General features: G+C 39.3%; 1 protein-coding gene across 1 annotated transcript in view; it reads left to right on the top strand.

The window, feature by feature from the left end:
• Positions 1–2,202: 2,202 nt before the first annotated feature.
• Positions 2,203–23,482, top strand: part of sntg2 (syntrophin, gamma 2) — a gene marked incomplete at both ends in the record, with an annotated part of 100,925 nt that continues 79,645 nt past the window's right edge. The window contains one exon of the mRNA XM_083907987.1: positions 2,203–2,271. Coding sequence (XP_083764113.1) covers positions 2,203–2,271 — 69 coding nt within the window. The remainder of the gene's footprint in view (positions 2,272–23,482) is intronic.

The following is a 23,482-nucleotide window of genomic DNA, read 5'->3' as shown; positions in this document are numbered from 1 at the left end:
CTGATGATTCCTCTTTATACAGTGATCACAGTGCTGTGCTGTGATGAAGTGCGACCAAGTGTCATTGTGTCTCTAATCCTGAAGCCGAGAAATACAAAAGTAGAAGTCTCTCACTGTTTCGAGACAGAGTCAAACAATCTCTCCGATAATGTGTGCACTTAAAGCTGCAGAAGGTGGGATCATGAGGAAGTGGTCGATTGTTGAGTCTCACGCCCGGGTCGTTGAGAAACTGTCCCTTTAGGATCAATGAGGTCTGTATCGAGCCACACTTACCGGACTGAAATGCTCCACTGATATTGACACGTGTTTATTCTGCTCTCGAACAGAAAAATCATGTTAGAGAGCAGCACAGTGATCCGAAACATACCAGCAAGTCCACCTATTAATGGCTTGAAATAAATAAATAAAAGTTTTGGCACAGCCGAGTCAAAGTCCGGACTTAAATCCAATTGAGATGCTGTGGCACGATGACCTTAAACAGGCCGTTCATGCTTGTAAACCCTCCTGGCTGAATTAAAATCTGCAAAGGAGAGTTAACGTGGAAGACTCATTGCCAGTTTTCACAAATTAATTGGAGTTTGCTGCCACCGAGGATGGCACAACCATTTATTAGATTTAGGGGGCATTTTCTTTTTCATCTCGGGCCAGGGTAGCTTGTTTTTCCTTTCATAAATTAAATCATCATTTAATAAAACTGATGTTAACTTTTTTTTGTGTGTCTAATATTAAAATGAGTTCGATGGTCTGAAACATTCAAGTGTGAGAAAACGTGAAATGGTACGAACATTTAACAGTCTTGTTATGCATTGTTCCAATTCTTATTTACCTCTGACGTACAGCGCTTTTGTTTCAGCTTTAGGTGCTTTGGAGCTGCAACTAACGATTATTTTCATAATCGATTAATCAGTCGATTATTTCCACGATTAATCGAGTGATCATTTAGTCCATAGAATGTCAGAAAACGTTGATCGGTGTTTGTCAAACTATTAAGAAGCTGGAACAATCAGAAATTGTGTTTTAATCATGAAAAAAAACTTCTAATCGATTGTCAAAATAGATGTCGTAATCGATTAAGGGTTAGGGTTACATTCAAATTCAAAATAACAAGGTCTTTTAGGTTTCGTTTTCTGACGTAACTGGCAACTGCTCGGCAGCTGAGACTCTACTGACTGCAGTGATTGGTAGACGGCGGTAGGCGGCGCCACATGCCAAAACATGATTTCAAAACATAAACATGATTTGCAGTCTGCAAAATATTTTTGTTTAATGCAAATATTTTGGCTGTACTGTTGATGTTGGTGAGTTCAGTTTGTTATATGAACATTATTCCTGAGTCTCTGTGACATATAATGAGGATTTTATGGCCAGTTAGCTTTAGATTTATTACATAATTCACGTTTAATCGAGTGCTTTATAAATAAAGTTGGATTGGATTGGAACTACAATTAATGCAGTAGTAGTATTACCATTTTGTGTCAATAATAGTCAAGCACTGACTACTCTGAAAGTGGTGAGAGTTTGGGCCCCCCCAGAAAAATCAAGTTCAGGGCCCTATAAAAGCTTGGGCCGGCCCTGCCTGTGCAACACAAATAAATAAATAAACAAACATAAATACAGTATATGCGCAACACATTGTTTGGAACAAAAATACAATAAAATAACATTAAGATAACATTGATTAAAAAAAAAAAAATCTATATGGTAAATAATACATATAGATAAATATTCCAATGATTATTATGAGTTCAGTGAGTGTTAATGTGCTGTGGTCTGACGCAGGAATGGTTAAACAGCAGCAGCAGCAGCAGGTGGAGGAACATGCAGACTGATGAGCACCAGCAGCAGCAGAGGAGGAGGAGACAGCAGCTGTGTGCGCTGCCTCTGCCTCACTGAACTCAGCCTCATTCATTCATTCGTCTCTGCAGCAGGACACACTGTTGTCACTTGAACGTTAGTGTGTGTTTCTCTAGCTTTTTTCAGGAGACGTTCGACAGACGGGTCCACGTGTCAGGATGAAGCCGTGCAGCAGAGAGAGTAGCGTGCGTGTGGACGTGCTGGTCTCTCCTCCTTCCGCCTGTGTCGTTGAACGGGACGCGCCGCTGTGAACCGAACACTTTCCAGTCCGCTGGTGACTTAATGACTTGAGAAACTCTGGTCGAAGTGAGCGGACAGACGGAGGGGAAAAGCGGCTTTTCATGGGAAATGAATGTGACCGGGAAGCAGCAACCTGAGCTGATTGAGCGACCCGCCAGCCTTTTGGTCTCTACTTCGGTAAGTGAACCTTTATCGTTTTACATTTGAATGTTTTGTTTTAAGTCTGTGTGTCGCCATTTTGCGTTTACAGTGTTTTTAATTTTTTTTTAAACTACCTTTAAAAAAAAACAACTTGTTATTTTACCCACAAATACTCGTATACACCAACATTAACATGCAAAACGTCAGTCGTTGTCTGGTTTGACGTAGCCGACAAACAATTCGGCATACGTTTGATAAACTATATCGCTCTTACACACACACCTTTTCCTCGAACTTTTCATGTCACTCCACTGTTTATTTTCACTGCAATTAACATTAAACACCCGCCCGTGCGGCTTCTCTTTCGAACTGGCTCTGCAGCCTAAGCTACAAGTTGAGAACAAAATTTCACAGAAACGCTGCCGCACATCGTGTATCAATGTATGCCGAATTAATTAGTAGTCTATGTTCAATTCGCAAAACACATTCGCCTTATTGTACAAGTCATGCTATTTTACCATTAATCATATACACATATAATGAGTAGACGAGTGGCTGGGGGCTGGTGTGACGTTCCTTGGATGTCAAGAAACTGCACGTTGGGATTGACAGTGGTTTAATTGAGGTTACAGCAGGTGTGCTAGTGGCTTAACCTTCATGTATTTATATATATATATATATATATATTTTGTATTTTTTCCAGCCATACAAACACAGGAATTCAATAAATATCCCAATAACATGTGCACTTTATATATAAAGGAAAGAGAGGATGAACAAGATCACACTCTATTTGTCTGACTTTCTGTTTCACCTCTGTTTTTATTCCCTCTATTCTATACACTGTATATATCACCACGTCTTCTGCGCTTTCTTTAAATATTTTACTGACCTTATTTATAAATCAGGACTGAGCCCCCAGATGACCAAACCTTGTACAGTAAACTTTCAACAAGGTTTATCTCCACCATGTCCGAGTCCTCTTTCCTTTTTTAGATACAAGCACTGCATTACTTTTTAAAAACGTACTGTATTTGCTGTGAAACCAAAGATCATATCTAAATATTTAACTCGTAAAACTACAAATTCTCGTCCCTGATATATCCATCCATTCATCACTCCATTCAGTAAGTCGTATAGAGCCCATTTTAGCTGGCACTGGTTGACTTATTACCTTTTCTATTATTATGTCAGAGACGTACATGAAATGCAAGACTGTTTGTAATGGTGTCAACTGGATATTGAATAAGAAAATGTCATATTTTTGAAGGATAAGTAATTGGCTGCTTAGGGCCCCTCGATCACCGATGGTGTGTAGAGAATAAAACCTAACATTAAAATCTAGATATCTTTAGATATGTAAATAGTTTTCAGCTTTATGTTAGAGTTGCTCATTTAGTGCACATTAGCACATCTGTTCTAAGTTTTAATACGCACCATCACCACACTTTGAGTACGAAAATGCAAATGAATACGAGTACACTTGTAATTTTACTGCCCTCTAGTGTTAAAACAAAAAACAAACAAGAGTGACACTGGTTTGGTGTAAAGATTACAACTAAAATTAATGCAATTTATAATTTTTATAAATTCAAATTCAGCTTAGGGCCCCATAAAGGCTTGGGCCGGCCCTTCTTCCTCTATCTAGCCTATGATTCCTCATGTGGTCTAAACTTGAATTTAAGTGTTTGACTATTTATTTTTATTGTCAACATTTTTCTTTCCTTGGACACTTTCCATTGTTTCTGATTCTTAAGATTATTCTGTTAAAATTAATTTTTAATGGAAGAAACACTGTTTTACTGTTCATGCAGTAAACACTGGAAACATATATTCTTGTATAGTTCACCCACATACGCGCATACATGGCCCAGAATATGAGGTTACTGCACCCATAGGTGGTGCTGCTTAAAAACAGGTTTTCATTTTGGTTCATTATCTCAAGAATTGTGTCACTGAGATTAATGTTTTTGTTCTCATTTCATTCCCTGCAACAATGAAATGTCTAATTTTGTATCTTAGAGGTTAAAGATGCCCAACTGTGTAACTGTATAAAAGCCCATGAATATAAATACAAATCTTCAGTCGAGTTTATAACTTGTATTTCACCATTATATAATTAGATTGTCATTTAATGTTAGGTTTATATGACATTTTAGTTCTACATAGACCTCCAAATGCTGCTGTAATTAATAGTTGCACATCTTCAAATGTGAGGCTATAACTATAGTAACAAAATAAGAATCTGATACGAATATGTTCAAATAACATAGACATAGTTCAGTGATTCTTTATAATCCTTTATGATTTTAAACAATGACCTGGAGGTGGCGCTACAACTAACTATTTGTTGTTTAAGATTGTAAGTGTATTTGGTGAGGTGAGATCACCACGCCGATCCAAACACTTAAGGAATAAACCTTTTGTCTTTTTGTCTCAGTCCCATGCGGTCCCTGAATTAATTTCTCTCCAAATAGCAGCCATCTTTGCAGTGCCTCTGGGTGGTTATTTCAGCATAACAAGATAAGGCTCCTATCTCAGTAAATGGTGAGAGCCGCAGCAGCAGTTTTAATGAATCTAATAAGAATACATTTATTTAGTATAGCACTTTCACAGAAATGAGAGCTCCCCGAAAAAAACAAATAATACCATCGCCGTCCATCCACCCACTATCTCTATCACTTAGTTTTTGAGAATCGCTGGAGTTGGAGCCAAACGCGGCTGACATTGGTGAACAGTGGACAGGTCACCAGTAAAACAGAGGTGCAAAAAAACAAAACATAAGAAATTAAAACAACCAAGGATTCCCCAGAAGAAATCTACCAAACCAGCATTGTCGTCAACTCTGCGAGACACAGGCCAATTTAAACAAATGGGTCTTGAGTTGCCTTTTTGTTCCACGGAGACTGCAGACTGTAATCCTAATAAAAGAGAGTTGCGCACTGTTTGTCGCCATAACTTCAAAGGCACAGTCACCTTTTTCTAAAGCGTAGGAGAGACTGTATATAAGACCTTCTCAGAGGACATGTTCTGGATCTGGGCCACTGTACAGTTCAGAGATGAAAAAGAAGTCGGGTCAGGAGGACACAAAAGCATGAATAATCCTCTCCAGTTAAGGTAGTGACCTGAGTTCAGTAAACCAGTTTAATTGTCATCATTTGTTGCTTAATTAAGATTGACTTATTGTCATTCCTCTGGCTATACACTGATGTCAGTGTTCTATTTAGTCTGTGTGATTTCACTGAATAGAGATGCAGTGTCTCACTGAAACAGCTGTTCATTGTGTGAGCTGATTTAAACCAAGACAGAGGGTCAGGAGGTAAGAAGTCCCGTTGCCTTCAGCCAACTCGTTTACATATTTTACATACATCACCTTTTTAAATGAACAAAAAAGAAGGCTGCAGCTCTTCTCTGGGGTTTAAGAAAGAACAAATCTGCTCTTTTGCCTTGTTTATAACTTCGGGCAGTTTGCATACGTTAATGCTGCGGCTGCACTGGCGCTGGAAAGAAGCAGAGCTTATAGATAAGACGGTAAAATATGAATATATTACAGTGTGTGGCAGGAAGAGGGGGCGTGGCATCATAATGGTGACTCAACATTGTGATGTCTGTCACCAATCTGCACAAACCTGTGTCTTTCTGGGCATGTGAAGGGCTGATAAATGTCCTGTCCATCTCCGCCTTTGTCCCAAAATTAGTAATTAGCTTCCCACCGTTGATTTTTTTAATCTGCCAGACAATGGCATGTGATCCCTGAATGTGCCAGATAATGTAACCCGTGACACTGCATTTGTTGGGTGTAATGCAAGGCACAAGTTACCTGGTACAGAAAGAAAATGCAAAAAACAAAAGTAGTTTTTTTATTAACCAGTTTAAATGACTAAACGGACTAAACCGTAATCATAACTGTGGCCATTTGCCCATAATTTGCTACTCTAGTTCACTGGGAAGCTGCAGTGAACTTTCACCAAACAGCAGAGCTGAAGGAGATCGGCAGTTCTTCAGGCTCTGGCTTCTCGCTTGCGTTCTCCATACAAGGCTCATCTGTGCTAACTTTATTAGTTATAGTCGTCCTGAAGTTGGTCAATGTCAACATGAGTAAATGAACGAGGAAATGTGATAAGCTGGGAATGGAACACACAACGTTCCAATCGAAAGGCCGGAGGAGATCATCTTCATGCTCTGGCTTCTCATTTGCATACTCAACTTGCCGAATGTTGACTTCCGCACTCATTGCGAGAGTACTGGCGAGGGCAACAGTATCCAAAAACCGGAAGTCCGCAAAAAGTTCTATTGGCTCCACAGTGCAGCACAGAGTCCCACACAAACTTCCAGCCTCAGAGGATTTATCGGTCCAGTGGATACATGTTATATATGACGGCAATGTGCCTGCTAGAGCCAAATGCTAACTGCTGTTAGCGCCCAGTAGCCTCTGTGGCTGATGTCATTTCCTGTCCCTTAAGTTTCGTTTTACTTTTTTTTTAAGTAAGCTGTGGTGCTTCATCCTTACGGTATTTTGACCAATGCATGTCACAGACATGTTCAATAGGACACCAGGGAACTAGGTTAACTTGGAGAAATATGGAGGTATAATATGACCCCTTTAAGAATCTTTGATATGAGGGTGATGGTAGAGCAAGTCGTCTTTCAATTGGAAGGTTCTGGGCTGCCTTGGTGATCAGGAACAGTCAACATGCCACATATCCAGTCCTAAACGGCAGTCAAGTCAAGTTTGCTGGTGTCATCAGGATGAAGTGAGCTATACAGTTGTTCAACAGTGATTCTTTGAATTGTTAAAAATGCGAACTGACAGGAAAGCAAACCGTAAAGGACCCTAAAAAAACCTCAAGTGCAGAAGTGTCAGGCCCGGTTTGATAGACGGGAAACATTGTGAGTGATGGGAGGAGAAACAGTCCAGTGAACGCACCCGTCGTCTGAACCTTTCAGTCAAGAGTATGTGATCTAGTGTCTGAAGCTACGCTAACATCCAGCAGCACCAAAATGGAACACTCCCCTCACATCGGAACACATTATATCAGTGGAGACTCTTGACAAGAGAGTTTTCTGTTCAAACCAGGCAGGGATTCATCTCAAAGGTAGTGTGCAGTCAACATGGCAGTAAACTGTTTGCCAGCATTTAAAAAAAAGAAATTAAGCTAAACGACAAATTAATGTGTAACGTTTCAATATAATCAAATTAGTGGGACATGTAAAGCGTTATCTTATGAGTTCACACAATGCTGATCAAGCCTCCACATCACTCTTGTCTGTGTTTGTCAGTAATAGCGCAGTACCAGTTTTATGTGTATTTGTGGTGTGTTTTTGAATGGTCACTGACAGGCAGATGTTCCTTGCATTTATTATCCAGACGTCAGAGCCGCACACACTGGTGACCTTCTGCAAATAGCCTGTCAAGTGAAACTGGTTGACAGATATGTGATTAACAGTCAGATGCACAGAATATTCGTTGGTGCTGTATACAAGAGCTGCAACCAACGACTATTGTGATGATTGACTCGTTGTAGGTTTTTGAAAAGATTGTCAATCAGATAATAACTCGGTCTATATATAGTTATGCTGTCATTTTCCATCTCATAGTAATGATTGTCGCCTGCGGGAGGACTTGGCCGTCAGTTGTCGACAATTACATTTGTCTGCAACCGATTTTGTCATTGATTTTTGTCGACTGATCATTGCACCCCAAGACACAAATGCTCCCTCAGGCAGGTCTGATACCGTTTTTCCATTTACAATATTTTTTTAGGCCTTTTTTTTTAGACAGGATAGATGAAAGTGCGAAGACGCGGCTGCAAAGGGCCCTTTGCAACCCTTCAGGTGACAGGGTAAGTTTTCAGATGAAGGACACAGCCTACAAAAATCTTACTGTACATAGTTTTGGTTCAAATCAAATAGAGGCAGAATATCAACAACACAAAAATAACCAAAAGCTATACACTGGTTTAATATGAGCCTATATTCTGGTTGTAATAAATTGTCCCCCAAAATCTAGGTTACTTTAGTCGATCAGATCGCATCATGCATGTCTTTTGTCGACTCCTGCTGGTCATCTTGCTTCCCAGAACGTCAAATAATTGGCTGTTTTTGTTGAAGGGCACGACATGTTTTTTTTTTTTTTTTCATTCAACTATTTCTTCAACTGTACAGACTCCATTCAGGACTCTTTGAGTGGTTTCCTCCTTTTGGAAACATCGCCGATATCATTTCTCCCTTATTGCCTCCAATTGTCACGTATAGCACCTTTAATTTCAGCATTCCCCAGAGTCCTTTGTGGACTCTTTCCAAACACAGAACATTTTCTTTTAAAACTGGATGCCTCAGCCTCGGGTCGGACAAGTCAGCAGCATAATTCTGTTTCGAGTGTTTGTTCAGTCTTCACACAGCCTACCTTAGATAACCGACTGCCTGGCTAAAACTGTACAGTTTCCCACTTGAAGTGTACTCTTCCTCAGGCAGTTATGTCTGCAAGGCTTTCGCCATCATGTACATTCTTCAGCATCTGTTGTGCAGTCTCCAGGTGTTAAGCACAGTTTTCGTTGAACTTTTACATTAATTAAATTAATATTTTGTGCACCTCTAAATTGTAACATAAAGACTGCAGTGGTCTTTATGATTAAAATGAAAAAAAATTTTTTTATTATTTAATCTAAGTATTGAATAATAAAATTCCAGGCTCTGCTTTTTAATAACATGGAATGCATCTGTAATATTTTCCCAAATAGAAATGGGCTTTATTTGTTTTCGCTTTATTTCAGGTGATCTTGATGTTAAACTGCTTGTTTACACTCCCCTTTTATAAATGGATTGTCAGCCTATTTTTTTTCAGTACTTGTTTTTGGAAATGAACTGGAATTAAGCTTCTGAAAAAGGTATTTATAATCTCTTGGCATCTAAAACATGCAGATACACTGACTCTAATTCATGTTTTTGTGTGAATTTGCATGCTCTCTGTGCGTCTACATTCAAGTAAGTTATGAGGATAATGTTTGAGGACATTTCAACCTTGTGAGAACATTTTGGTAGGCTCTCGCAACCTTTAAACGGATTTCTGTGGACTTGATTTTAGTGTCTGACCATCGGGAACGATGAACACACTTGTAGTAACATAATTGAAGCACAGAGATTTGGCATCTAAGACACCCAGACCAGAAGTCTAGTATGTAAGAATTACACTCAACAAAAATATAAAGGCACAAAGAAAAACTTGTTGTTATTGTTATGTGACAAAACAGAGTAACTATCCAAAAATAACAGTACAATTTTATCTATAGAGTGGCTTTAATTTGCAAGCATTAGGATCAATTTCAAAACAAAAGTCCTGGAGTAATGGCAGGAAGAACACAATGGGGTCGTTTAAAAAGTAAAAAAAAAAAAAAAAAAAAATGTCACTGATGGAATATATTTCAGTAAACATGATTAAGTGAAAAATGAAAAATCTTAATTAAGATTGTGAATCATAAGTTTATGGAAAGGCTGGACAGATGAAGTCTTCCCCTTCTGACAGTTGAATATAAATCATATCGTATGTTGGTGAACTAGATATTTTCAAGTGAAATATTAACGCAACATTGATAGGTACAGACTGGGTTGTTCCCTGCCTCTCAATAAAATGTCAAACAGGATTGACTCCCTTTTTCCACCACAAATCTCGAAGAGTAAGATGTGATGGTTGCATGATAAACTGCATACGAGTTAGAAAGGCAGTCCTCACTCTGTGCATATCAACAATTGGCTGTCCTCCATTTATCATGTTTATTTGGGAACGATATGATAAGTGAGACGGGCAAATTAAATCGAGCGCGCACTATATGGGTCTGCGCTTGCCGTGTGTGGGTTTTAAAATGAAGCCTCGCACTAGTTCATGCTGGACACGGTAGTCGTATGCCTCAGCTGTAATCGGCTGACAACCAGCTGACTGCAATCTATTAGTCACGCTCCAGTCACAGCCACTTTCACACCAAGGCAGTGCATTCGAATAATAGTCCTCCCTCTCTTGTTTCTTGCTACACCAATGCTGCCTCACATCGCCGCTGCTGGCAAAGCTTTGTCGTCCTTTCCAATGCAACATCCACCTTTCTAGATCAGAATTTAGCAGGCTCAATGTGTGCATGTCGGTATGTATTAGTGCTGTGACAGATGGTCTTGACTGCAGAATATTCCCTGTTTATTCATGCTGAGACGTGTCTGCCTGTTATTTCAAGTAGCATAGTTTATGTGAAAAGCTTGATAATGCACGGTGTAGGGCTGAGCGATTAAATGATAACGATATATATATACACTACTGTTCCAATGTTTGGGGTCATCTATACAATTTTTGTTGTTGTGCGTTTTCCATTAATAGTCACACTTTTATTCATCAAAAGAAGTGCAACATTTCTTTTTTATTCAAAATAATAATGTTGCCTTTCAACCTTTGCTTTTGTCAAAGAACCAGCAAAACGGTTTCCAGGGTGCTAACATAATTGCTCAAGGGTTTTCCAATCATCCAATAGCCTTATAACGCGATTAGCAAACACAATGTACCATTAGAACACTGGAGAAATAGTTGCTCTAAATGAGCCTCTATACACCTATGTACATATTCCATTAAAAAACAGACGTTTGCAGCTAAGATAGTCGTTAACCACATTAACAATGTATAGAGTGTATTTCTATATTGATTTAATGTTCTATTCTTTAGAAAACAAAGTTTTTTTCCTTCAAGAATAAGGACATTTCTTAGTGACCCCAAACTTTTGAACGGAAGTGTATCACAATAGAACTTTTCCTCAATATTAAAACAAGATACCAGTGATGATAAAAGTAATTGGCCCTTGTTGCTAATTCTCTCTCAGACCGTTCTTCCCCTATAATATATATATATATATATATACCCATATTATTTTTCTAAATTAATTTGCAGAGCGTGCTACAGTTCAACTGAAGAGTACAAAAATAAACATTTAGACCAAAATAACATTTTCCTGTCTTTACATTTCACTTCAGAGTAAAGGGGAACATTTAAGCTTGACAGAAATATTGATATCATGCATGTATATCACGATAATATTCTCCCACCTCTAATAGATAATGTAGACATTCCGTGTGTCCCAGTTATTTAAAAGGCTCTGAGTTTTAGTTGCCTCGTCTAATTTTACATTTTTTACACACGTTTATGTGGACATTCCCTCCTGAGATGCAAGGAGGTTGTTGATGAGTTAATTTCAAACCAGCGATTGACTAAATCGGGTTGCACCTGGACCCATTTGGGCGTGCACTGTAGAGAAGAGAGTCCCAGAAGGTTTTGTAGAACAGCTCCAGGGAGCAGTGTTTTTTATTGGAGGTGTGGTGGTGGACCATTTGTCAAATGATCCAGTCATGGGCCGTTCACATATAGCATCTTTTGCCTGCACGGATACATACAGAGTAATGCAGTCATGACGCACATTGATGATGATGTACATCCAATGCGATGTTCCTGTTCTTCTAGGTGTGTCTTCTTTGTACGTAGATTAAACATCTCGATTCATTTGGAATGCACAGAGCACCTTCAGTGCTTCTGTTAATAGTTGGGCCAAATAAGTAATAAAATACACCTTGAACCTCTACCTTCTAGACAAAGCCCCTATGAGGGTGAGGTGTAGTCTTGTGTGTAGTCGTTGCAGCAACCTCAATCATAGTTGGAAGCCTTCTCCATCTCCATTTGTTTTTCAAAACTTTTTCGATGCTACATATGATTAGCTCCCAAGTATTTCAATTTGGATTTCTCTTTGCTAAGCAAGCAATAAAAATTCTGTCAAAACATTTTTGACGAAGCAATAAAAAATCTCCACCCCTGTCTCGGTTACTTTTGAGTGTTGAATTATTTAATGATTTATAACTGACATTGGGTTAAAGGTGTGGTACATGCTGGCTAGATTACTAGTCTGGCATAAAGCCAGCATATAGCAATCAACTTCCATTCACATCAAGGGCCAAGTTTAACTCCCCAATTGAGGAACCCAAAAAAAACCCTGCACTTTATGTATGTTTTTGTTTGTTTTAAAGCCATTCCTCCACAGTGCCTCATTTTAACCTTTAATTTTCTTCATATTTTCCATAACTTTGCATTACTGCCTCCTTTCTTTGCCTCTTCTTTTCCTCTTATCTATTGTTTAATTGTTTGAATATCCATGTAGTTCGAAGGAGAGCATGCAAACTCCACACTTTCCATTATGTTTCAGTTGGTATAGTGTGATAGGGTTGGGGTTGAATGACACGGTTTGGCCTGGTTATTTTGGTACCATCCCTAATGGAAATGTGCAAGATACCATGAGATATGTTGCACATTTTGCCCAAAAACTGAAACGGCAACATTCTTCTCGCTGCTATGGCTGCGTTCCACCTCTCTATCCAACAGACAGCATGCTCTGAATGTTTGATGTCAATTTGCTGGTGCATATAGCCCTTTCAGATTATTACAAATAGAATTAGACAAAGCACTCAGAGAGGGACAACCTCCATCACCATAGACCATAAATAAAAACAGACAGACTTCCTGTTGTATCATGAAATCCTGTTGTAAAGCATCGACACATATGGTGATTTGACTAGCGCCACATCAGTCTTTGAAACCTGGAGTCCATGGAAGTTAATTGATGCTGTCAATCACATCGGTGTTCACTCCTGTGCTGTTCTTCATCATCTATTGTCCTCTAAATGGGAACTTAATTAACAAAACTGACATGTTCTCTTAACTCATTTAAATGAAGTGGGACGTAGACTCATTTTCCCATTGACTTCCATTCAGACTTTGGTGCTTTTTGGAGCCAGTGGATACGCCCCCTGGTGGCAGCTTCCACCCTACATTATGAATACACTCCCCTCTCTTGAAAGTTTAACACATTTTTACCCTGGATTTGTATGTGAATATCCATCAGAATCTAATCTTTTCTCTTCCTTGGGCCATAACCTTCATCTCCAGCAAATGTCATCAAATTCATTCATTTAATTTTTGATCACGCTGCTCACAGACAGATGGAAGAATGCTGCCAAAAACATAACCTCCTTGGCAGGGGTTATTGAATAGAAGGGGCCTTTTATTCCTCCGGAATTGATGTTTTGACGAACTGCTGGCGAGTTGCCTTCCACCTAAAGAATTTGGACGAGAAGTGAACTCCATTCCGGCAAACCCATTTGCCTGAACTTACTATGACCAAGGTGATTGAGAAGTTATCTTCACAGACAAGTGAATTTTCTCATAAGTTTCTCACGTAACCATTGGAAAGTAAGTGGCATGCATGTCAAAAATCGGCCCCTGTGGTCACAAGCCTCAGGATTTGTTATGGGAGGATGTGTAGAGGCATGATTGGTACTGTATACTATTGTATTGTAGAAGTAACTGGAACACTGACCTTTATCCTATTCTCTTAGATTGTCATTTTCCTGAAGCTACTCGGATATTTGAGAAACGTGCACAGCAAGCAACCGTTTTTTCCTTCGATAACTTGAGTTGGCTTCTTAAAAATCTGAATAATTGAATGCCCTTGAGTAAAAATGTAAATGTGTGGTACATTTTGCATTTCCTCGTTATGCTGTAACAAATGTGTAGTAATTTTGTACAATCTAATTATATATACATTAGGTTTCCTGTCAGATCAACAGCACTTTAATCTCCTTATTGCATAAGAAGTAATGGCAGTAGGAATAACGTGCCAAAGGGCAAGTTCCACTGTTGCATCATGAATTGGTATTTTTTAAACCTGTAATTGGTCCCTGTAGGAAGTGCAAATATACATAAAATACAGTATAATGCCATCATATTCAATTATGGAAGTAACTACAAAACCAGGCAGTAATTAAAGTCTTAATTAGGTGGTATTTTAGTGTTCCAAATGTCAAGAGGACATGTCGTGTTGTAAATCCTGACAAATCAAAACAAATGATGGCATCAGTGTTTAGAGCACTCGCTGAGATGTTTCCTTAGCAAATAAAATGGAACATGTCGTCTGCATTATTAATACCCACAGTGCTTCATTAGCATTTTTATTTAGATTCAAAGCAGGCAACTTATGCATTTTAATGTCTCACTTCATTTCCAAGTGGGATATAAAAAGTACAGGCTAATAGTGGACTGTTGTGGACACTTTTCTCATTACCTCAGACAACTGCCTGAAATGCCCCCAAAAGCAACAGCTGTTTGTTTTTAAGTACAACTGTGTCTTTGAAATCGGAGTAAGATAATTTTTAGAACCACATTCCCAGACTGGACCCTTAAAGGGGTATTTCAGGCTTTTCGAAGTGTGATTTAATGCTCTGACTCGTAGTCGGCGTCTTGTATACATCTGATTGCCCTGTGCCAGCTGTACCGTCTAGAAATCACACTCACGTTTGCCAGTGGGAAATCAGGGAAACGCAGAATTTAGCCACTAATGAAAAGATACAGCACTAGTCAAAAATCAACACCTGCTTAAGTCTATCATATTAAGAATGTGTTTGCTGCATTATGAAGTTGCTAGACCGCCTCCTGTGGCGGAAAGTTTTGTAAACTGCTCCATTTTCCACACAAAATCCTTTGGGAAAATCAGTGTTTTCTGCTCACAGAAGGTACTGGTTGACTGCTGTCTGGTTTGCCAAGTTTGTGTCACTTGGGTAAATCCAAACAAAGGATTTCAAACACCGAAAACACAAAATAACATATTTGAACTCAATTATGGAGGCAGCAGTGGATCCATCTCCTTTGTGTGCAGTGATGTACAATTGTTGATTTTTCTCTATGGAGTATGGTGTGGTGAGTAAGCACTTCACAATATTCCGTTTCCAGCGGGAAAAGGTCCTGTAATGGTGAAGAAAAAGCGGCAAATGCATTTGTATTTATGGTTCGTATCATTTGCTGAGCTTTTCTTTCAGAGGCTGAATCCTGTTTTATTTTTCTGTCCTATACTGGCAGCCGTTTATCATGGAAACTTCAAGTCAGGGTTGATGATGTGTCACTATCTCACCACCCAAGTCCCTTTTTTTTTTTTTAATCTTTCCATTGTTCCAATATAAGATCCCCCTCAGCCCTCATTCAATCCATCTCACTGCACTCTTCAGAATGCACTTCTCGTTCTTTATTCTGCAGTGTATGAGAGAGACAGATGAAAGATGTGCATTATACTCTTAGATGACAAAGTAAAAGGTATATCTTTCAGAAAATCTCCAGATTATTTAGATGGATTTCCACTTGCCAAACATTTACATTCAATCATCTCACACATGATGGATGAATGTGACAAGACAGTCAACCGTGGTGGTATTTGAGCAGTAAAGCTGTGTGAGTCGAGCCTATTCAAACAATGAATATACAATGAAGAGAAAATGCGTCGAGTGCTTTTGATTCCCCACAGAGCCACACTGAGTGGAAGATTGAACAAGGGTGATTGCAGAAGATGTATAATGCCACATGTCTGAATTGGGAGCATGGGAGTTGAGATATCTCATCCGAGCTACACTTTAATGACCTTGTCGATTATTGACTGACATCTGCGACTGCACACAGAAAATTTACTGATGCACAGGGAAAATATTTGCTCAATGCATGTGAGGTAATTGACCTACAGAGTGGTAGATCTGTGACACTGGAACATCAGACGCATGTACATGTGCATATTATTTCATGCCAAGTTGCAATACTGAATGTGTATAACCACATTTTCTAATTCTCAACTGTTGCATTATTCTATATAATGTTCATTATCATACTTTTTTTTTTTTTTTTTAAATTAATGATTCATTTTACACTAATAGTTTGACATTTTAGGATGTGCAAAATGTGCAAATTTGCTCTCTTCAGAAAAGTTAACACAATTATCCCTGTAGGCTAAAGGTGATGTGTTAAATGTGCCAGCAGCCTGCTAATGTAACCTAGCCCAATGACAGGAAGCTCTTAACCTGATTATAATAATACCTCTCTAGCCACCTGCTGTTTTTATACTCGAGTTACTTGTGTGAATTGAAATAAATAAAATGCTGAAACGACAAACATACAAAACATTATTAATTATTGAGGAAGGCTTATCAGCATGGACATGAGTCACAAGCTGTTTTTGAAAATAAATGTTGAAAACCATAATGTTCCTCCATTAATGAATATAATCTGTCACTTGTAATGTGATGACTTTTTCTTAAAGTTTTCATATTATGCAAAATCAACTTTTTAATCATTTAAATCCTTATATTTGGGACTCTGGAGGCCCTACCAGTCACCAAAGTGTGAAAAAAGATGACTCACTCATGTTTTTGTGGTCCTCCTCAGTCTAAGTATAGGAGATGCAACGCGCGATGTTGACTTCCGCATTCACTGGGACTTCACAATGCGCTAAATTCCTGGAATTGTTGTCTCGCGGAGCCCCGCTTTGTCCGTAAAACACGTGAGAGTGCTGACGAGGGCAACGACATCCGGAAACCGGAAGTTCGCAAAGTCTGCGAAAAGCTCTATTGTTGGCTCCACAGTGCAGCACAGATTCCTCCAGTGGATACATGTTATATATGATGGCAATGTGCCTGCTAGAGTCTGCAAATGATCACCTGAGGCTGTAAGTTTGTGTAGAACTCTGTGCTGCACTGTGGAGCCAAGAATAGAACTTTTCGCGGACTTACGGTTTTCGGATGCCGTTGCCCTCGCCTGCACACTTTTACAGACAAAGCGGAGTTCCGGGAGACGGGAGGTAAGTTTGCAGCAATGAAGAAAAAAAATGATGCCGTAGACCAACTTCTGTCAAGTGTATTTCATAAGTGAAATTGTATGCCACCAAGGTTATCGCAGACTCTTGTGTAACAAAATAGTAAAAAAAAAAAAATGTTTAATTCCAGCCTCCATTTAAGAGTTGAATTAATACCTTCAATAATCCACAAGTACAGAAACAAAAAAAGAAGTGCTCTCACCAGTTTCTAGATCTCATTGGCAGACTCCATTTTCTGTGCTTAAATTCTGTAGTACGTCTGTAGCCTTTGGCTATTTGCCGCAGTCTCGTGTGTTCTGGGTCTCTCATACTCCCCAATCTATTGCATCTTCCCCTTTTTCTGCCACTATTGTAAAGGAAACAGCTGCCACATGTCCAAGAAAGTCAGTCAAATGAATGACAGTAACACACGCATTCATTATAAATACAGGTCTTTATTAAGATTTGGGATGGATTGAATTAATGAATGCAATGATTATAAGGTATAGCTTCATCGACTCCTTGTGAATCCTTATGTGGCAGTGCTAGAAATGCAGTCACTATTTGAAAAGTGTGTGTTGTTGAAGGCAGACCTGTCTACATAGCACCTACTGCAAACAAAGAGTCTCTGCCCTTTATCCAGCTGTTAATGATAGTTGTTATAAATATAGCAAATGCAGCTCCAAGCTCCAAGAATTTTTTGTGTTTTTTCTCTGATGATTTATGATGAAGAAACTTTGCCATAAGGAAAACCAGGTAAATGTACATGATAAATCGACATTCATGCTGGATGTAGCTATTTCACTGCTGACACAACCCCAGGATAGATTTAATTGACCTTAAAAAAAAAACACAGGATAAGCTGAATACAGTGCTGTTTTTCTTTCCTTGCTCCCTAAATCGCAGCCAGATTTCTAAGATGTGAAAGTCTTTTAAGGATCCAGATGAAAGGGCTCGGCTTGACAAAAGCAGTAATTGTGACACCTGCATACATTATCTGTATTTATCATAGACGCCGTTCATTCATCCAGTCTAACAAAACGGTTTTACTAGTTGACCATAATGAGAGTCAAAAAAAGAATGACTAATTTATTTTAAGTTGATGGAATTTTTTTTTTTTTTTTAATGATTTATAGTGTTCCGAGCGTGGGCGGTGGTTTGATTTTTCAGCACGGTTAATATTTCATACTCGCTAACGACCTCTAGGATCAGATGGATGAGGTTTTATTGTGGTCTGGCTCGTAGCCAGAGGCAAAAATGGGAGTGAAGTGTGGCTGTGGCCCAGAGACGGTTCTCCGAACTCATGAATCATGGCTGAAACGGTATGATGAGGGGTTCGTGGTTGGGCAGATGGGCAGTGCCGTAGACTGTGTACGGTGGCTGCAGGATATCATGGTGTGGAGTGATTAACCATCGTAATGTAAACGATTATACAACACCCATCTACATTTTTCAACATTTTGACGTTTTGTGAACCAAAAAAAACAATCCAGAGATGTCAAACTGGCGGGCCACAGGCCACATGTGGCTCCCCCCTAATTAATTACATGTGGCCTATGACTTAATATCATCTTACAATGAAAGCATGGCGTCCTCTTCTTTTTAACATGGCGTGTGTGGCTGAGGCACAGCTGCCAGTGAGGTGATGGAATATAAACAGAATATTATGCTTAATTATATTTGCTAGCAATATTTTTATATGATTTTTTAGATGCATTTAATGGTAGATTTATTTTGTGTCATAAATATGTTTTAATAAATGCTGGGCACGTTAACGACTGACCGTAAAAAGACACTCTTAATGTCATGTTTACGTGACTCCTGATTGTTAAAATGGGTCTCGAAAGTAGCGCAAAATTTTGGAAACAAAGGCACATGCATGCAGTACGTTTAATAAACGGACGCCTGCAGTTCAACTGTGTGCAGCCTAACGTGCCCAGCATTAGTTTTTATTGTGAAGTATCCGTCGGGCCCAACAAAAAAAATCACTTTTACTCCATAATTGTGTGAAATATCATGATTGCAGTATTATGATGGAATACTGTTAACACACTGAACAGTTTTTTTTTTTTTCTCTAGACCACATGTGTCAAACTCAAGGCCCCAAATTTGACCCCCCACGTCATTTTATGTGGCCCGCGAATGATTAATTGGTCTTAAAAATCTGTGTTAAAATAGGTCTATGCTGCTTTAAGGAGTGTGTTGCCCATAAACTACATTTCCCACAATGCATGGCGATTGCGTTACCCGCAAAGTGACTGCACCGCCACTAGATCGCAGTGTATCATTGTATATGCATCATGCGACGAGTGAAATAAGTAGTAAATACAGAAAGTTATTTATCAATATGTTACGGAGTGGTTGCCTTTATTTTACATTATATTTGGTGACATTTCGTTATGTTTATTCTGTATAACTGTTACATCTGGCCCTTTGAGGGTAACCATTATGTTGATGTGGTCCTCAGTGAAAATGAATTTGACACCCCTGCTCTAGACTGACCCTCTCTTGAGCAAGAGGTCTTTTCAGTTAGATACCCCTGAAATAATCGATCAATTGAGAGCAGCTTTATCAATTATGATTATATTTGTTAGTTGCCACGCGCACACACATATAACTGTCCCTGCGATAACATAAAATAGATTTTTCACTCTATATTGTTCTCCTTTGTTCCTTTTCAGGATCAGAAGCATTTCAGCTGCAGCATTAACAAATCCAAAAACGGCCTAAAATGATCCTGATAATGTGGTTCTCTGAGGGGCAGTTTACAACGTCTTTTTAAATGGAAACCAGAGACGAGTGCATCCACAGACGAGAGCAATGCTGCCGCGACAAGCATCCATTACAACTCGCTTATCTGTCGTGATGCGCCTACTTTTTCTTGGCAAGTCCATGTATAGTGCTTGGATGAAAAAGAAATTCCAACTTTTTTCGGAATGCAGCAGCTACAGAAGTGTATTGCATTCACTTAAAATAAATAATGGTTGAGTTTTTCTGAATTAATGACATTTTTCTGTAGCTGAGTTTGTGGGTTCTTTTTTTCCAGGTCTGAATTATGATATTTTCTTTCCAATAAGTATTTCCTGAATAAATGAGATGGCTGACAAGCATCCTTTTCCGTCTCGATCGCTCAATTGAAAATGAAGATGTCCCAGTTGTTCAGTTTAATCCAGTTTACTTTGCGTTGGGTTTGAGACATCGGGAGATTCTGTCTTATTAAGCAATGGTGATAGTATTGTCGTTGTTTTGTTGGCTTTATGGAGGCACCTCAGGGCTTTGTGGTTGTTCAGAGGGAAAGAACACTTGGATCTGCTGGATATTGCAATGTTTCTCTAAGATCATTTAAATAAATATGGCATGCTTCGTGGATATATACGGAAATGTATTGCATCCTGAGAGCCTCTCATCGGATGTTTTGAGGTAGCGCAAAAAAATCTCTTAAATTCAGACCCTGAAAAAAATCTCAAAATTATCTCATTAATTCAGAAAAACAGAGCCATTTATTTTAAGCGAATGCAACACATTTCTCTACAGCAGCACTCCATAAGTCATTTGAAAATAATAAACCAGCTCCACAGGACAATGGAGAGATAGAGAGATGAGTTTTTTGGTGTTTTTTTTTTTTTAGCAGATGCTCCATGTTTTTGGTACCCTTGCCCTGTATTTCTTTTCTCTTTTTTTCCACACATGCATTAAGCAGCAAAGCTGCTGCAAGGTAAGTGCAATGCTGGTAATCCACTTTTGAATGTGTTTAATTCAGTGTTGCAGCAATAGCTTCACAGTCATCTCAGCAGCCCCCGTGCTTTGGTTTCTTCCATGCATTTTTCACATGTTTTAGACGTTGCATGTGATGTGAACACCCCCATGGTGTGGCAAACCAGACAAATTCTGTCCCTCAGTAGAGCTGCCGCCTCCTCCTTTTGTTTATTTCACTCCCTTACTTAATGATTGATCCACGCAGCCCCAACAAACGGCACTATGCGTGTGACTCTGCCACCTGTGGAGGAACCTGTGGAGAAATAAGATTGTACCGGACTTTTAGGCATATTTAACAAAAATGAAACCCTGTGAATTAAAACCATAGAATATAAAGATCTACAAATGCCTATGGCCATGTCTCGAGGTTTTACAGGCATCTATTTTTACTATTGTGGTCTATGGGAAAATTTATTTTTGGGCCACATGAGTATCGTTTTGTTGCACTACTACGATTGGCCACTGGAAAAAATGAGGGGTGCACAGTGCATCTATGGCAGTGTTTTTCAACCTTTTTTGAGCCGAGGTACATTTTTTTCACTGAAAAAATCACGAGGCACACCACCAAACAAAAATATTTAAAAAATGATACTCCGTAGCCTATATTAACAATTAAGTCATTCTTATCAAAGTGTCTAGAATATTTATATCCATATTATTTGCAAATAATTATTTGTTTTCAAAAAATGTTTTTAGACCAATTAGGTGAATTTGGATAATTTCCCACGGCAAACCTGACGATCTCTCACGGCACACTAGTGTGACACGGCACACTGGTTGAAAAACACTGATCTAGGGGGTATGGCCTCAATAGACCTGACTGACATGGATATTCAACTGTATTTCCATCAAATTTAATTGTTTAAGCCAATATTATGCAACAATATTTTATTCACCAACTACTGCTTAAGTTCCCAACCTTCAATTTTGAAGCACTTCTCATATATCACCGTATTGAAGAAGCAAAAAGTGCAACATTGTGCATCCTTACACAGCGGTGGCTCTATACAACAGCATTATAGCTGAAAACGTCAAGAAGTGCCCACAAAGACTTTCAGATGTGAATTCTACTGCTTCAAATAAACCTTGATCTTCAGTCGGACCTCACAGACTTATTTTTTTTTCTTGGTCACAATCTTTTCACGTGATATTGGAAATGCGTGCTCTGCCAACACTGCTCCTAGAAACAGCTGCCTGACTTTATGCCTGCATTTGCCAATCTGCTTGTGTCTGCAGTGCATCTCACAGCTGTAGGTTTCCTGGATACAGTCGAGAGTCTTTTGTCTTTCAAAGCAGACGGCACTGCTTCTGTTGCTCTTTCTCTCTCCGTGTGACTGGGGAGGGACAGTGAGAGAAAACTAAGTAACCAGGTTACTCAAAAGTCCACAGGAGGCAATAGAGGTTCCACACTGAGGCTTTAACAGTGGGATCTTTGCCAAAATCACAGTCAACTGGATATAACACAACAATGGTTGATTAAATGTATTTGCTCTCATGTTTATCTTTCCTGAGCTCCTCTCAGCAGATGTAAGGGTAATCGTTTTTTTTACAATATTATGCTCAAAGAATGCAATAGTAAGCGCTCCTCCCTCAAAGATATTCAGATTGTGTCCTCCATTTTCAGAGCAAAATACAACGGAGCATACCACTGCTTTTTTCTTTTTCTGGTAGTGCCAAGTGGTCATGGTGAACTGATGCTGGACATGGTGGTATTTACCTGAAATTGTCTGATGTGCTTCAAGGCTGTACACTTTGAGCTCAAACAGATTTTTAATTTTGGAGTTTGAGTTTGAAAGAAGATCGGAATTTCAGAATAAAAAGTGACAGCCTCATCAGGTGTATGTAGTAGAACAGCCAAGAAGTGTCTGATCTCCAGTGGCATGGACAGACGTATGGAAGGGCAGCGACGAAAATTAATTGGGCACCTACTGTGAAAAATAAAAAGGGCAACTACTGGGGCAGATGCCACGAGTAAGCTTAAGGCAGATATGTCGAAAATGCGAATTGGGGCCAAAGGCAGCCCTGCCTTGGGCACTGAATTTCACATGGACCTCCACATTTTTTAATTAAGCAAGTTCAAGTGTCACCTTTTTAAAGTACAGTGTATTTGAAGGTCTGTCAGTAGAAAATACAATTATAGCTTTATTCTAGGTCAGTGTAATTTTGTATTATATTTTGCCCGATGCAAGAAGCAGCTGGCCCCACATACTTTTACATGACCTAATCTGGCCTCCATTCAAAACCCTGTTGTTAGCGCACAGCATTTGTGTCCATAGGGCACCAGGGGGGGACGACAACCACCCTGTGCACCCCACTGCTGCTTGCCCTCTGAACTAACCTGTGATCTGATTGGCCAATGCCTCCTGTCACACTTACAGAGCCCAGGGGACACAGACAGGTTGTTCTCCCATCAAAACTGAAAGGTTGTGATACAATTGTTGATAAAGTATGCCCCCCAAAAAACAGAAATCCTGCTCACTGTACCTTTTTATCTGATGCAGATTTTATATTTTGAGCTTTGTGTTAAAATCTTGTTTTTCTTGTTGTCCCCTCTGGCAGTCATGTGAGGTTGCGTTCGCCTGTCTCCTGCTGCTTTTCAACCCAGAGCGCACGCAGAGCCCAGTAAGATGTTGAGTATGTGAAAATACCTCATACAGTGGCCCCACTTCAAAAAATCTGAGCTATCACTTTAATGTCAAACTGCATGGATGGAACAGTTGAATCACTGGCGGGTGGGGGGAAGTGGAATAAAGGAAGAGAAATGTGCAGGTTGCAAGACATTATGCGATTGATCTGGACAAAAAAAGTGTGCA

This window comes from Microchirus variegatus, assembly GCF_963457635.1.
Source record: "Microchirus variegatus genome assembly, chromosome: 21".
Lineage (NCBI taxonomy): Eukaryota > Metazoa > Chordata > Actinopteri > Pleuronectiformes > Soleidae > Microchirus > Microchirus variegatus.
The sequence above is the reverse complement of the archived record's forward strand: the minus strand, read 5'-3'. Positions and strand labels throughout refer to the sequence as shown.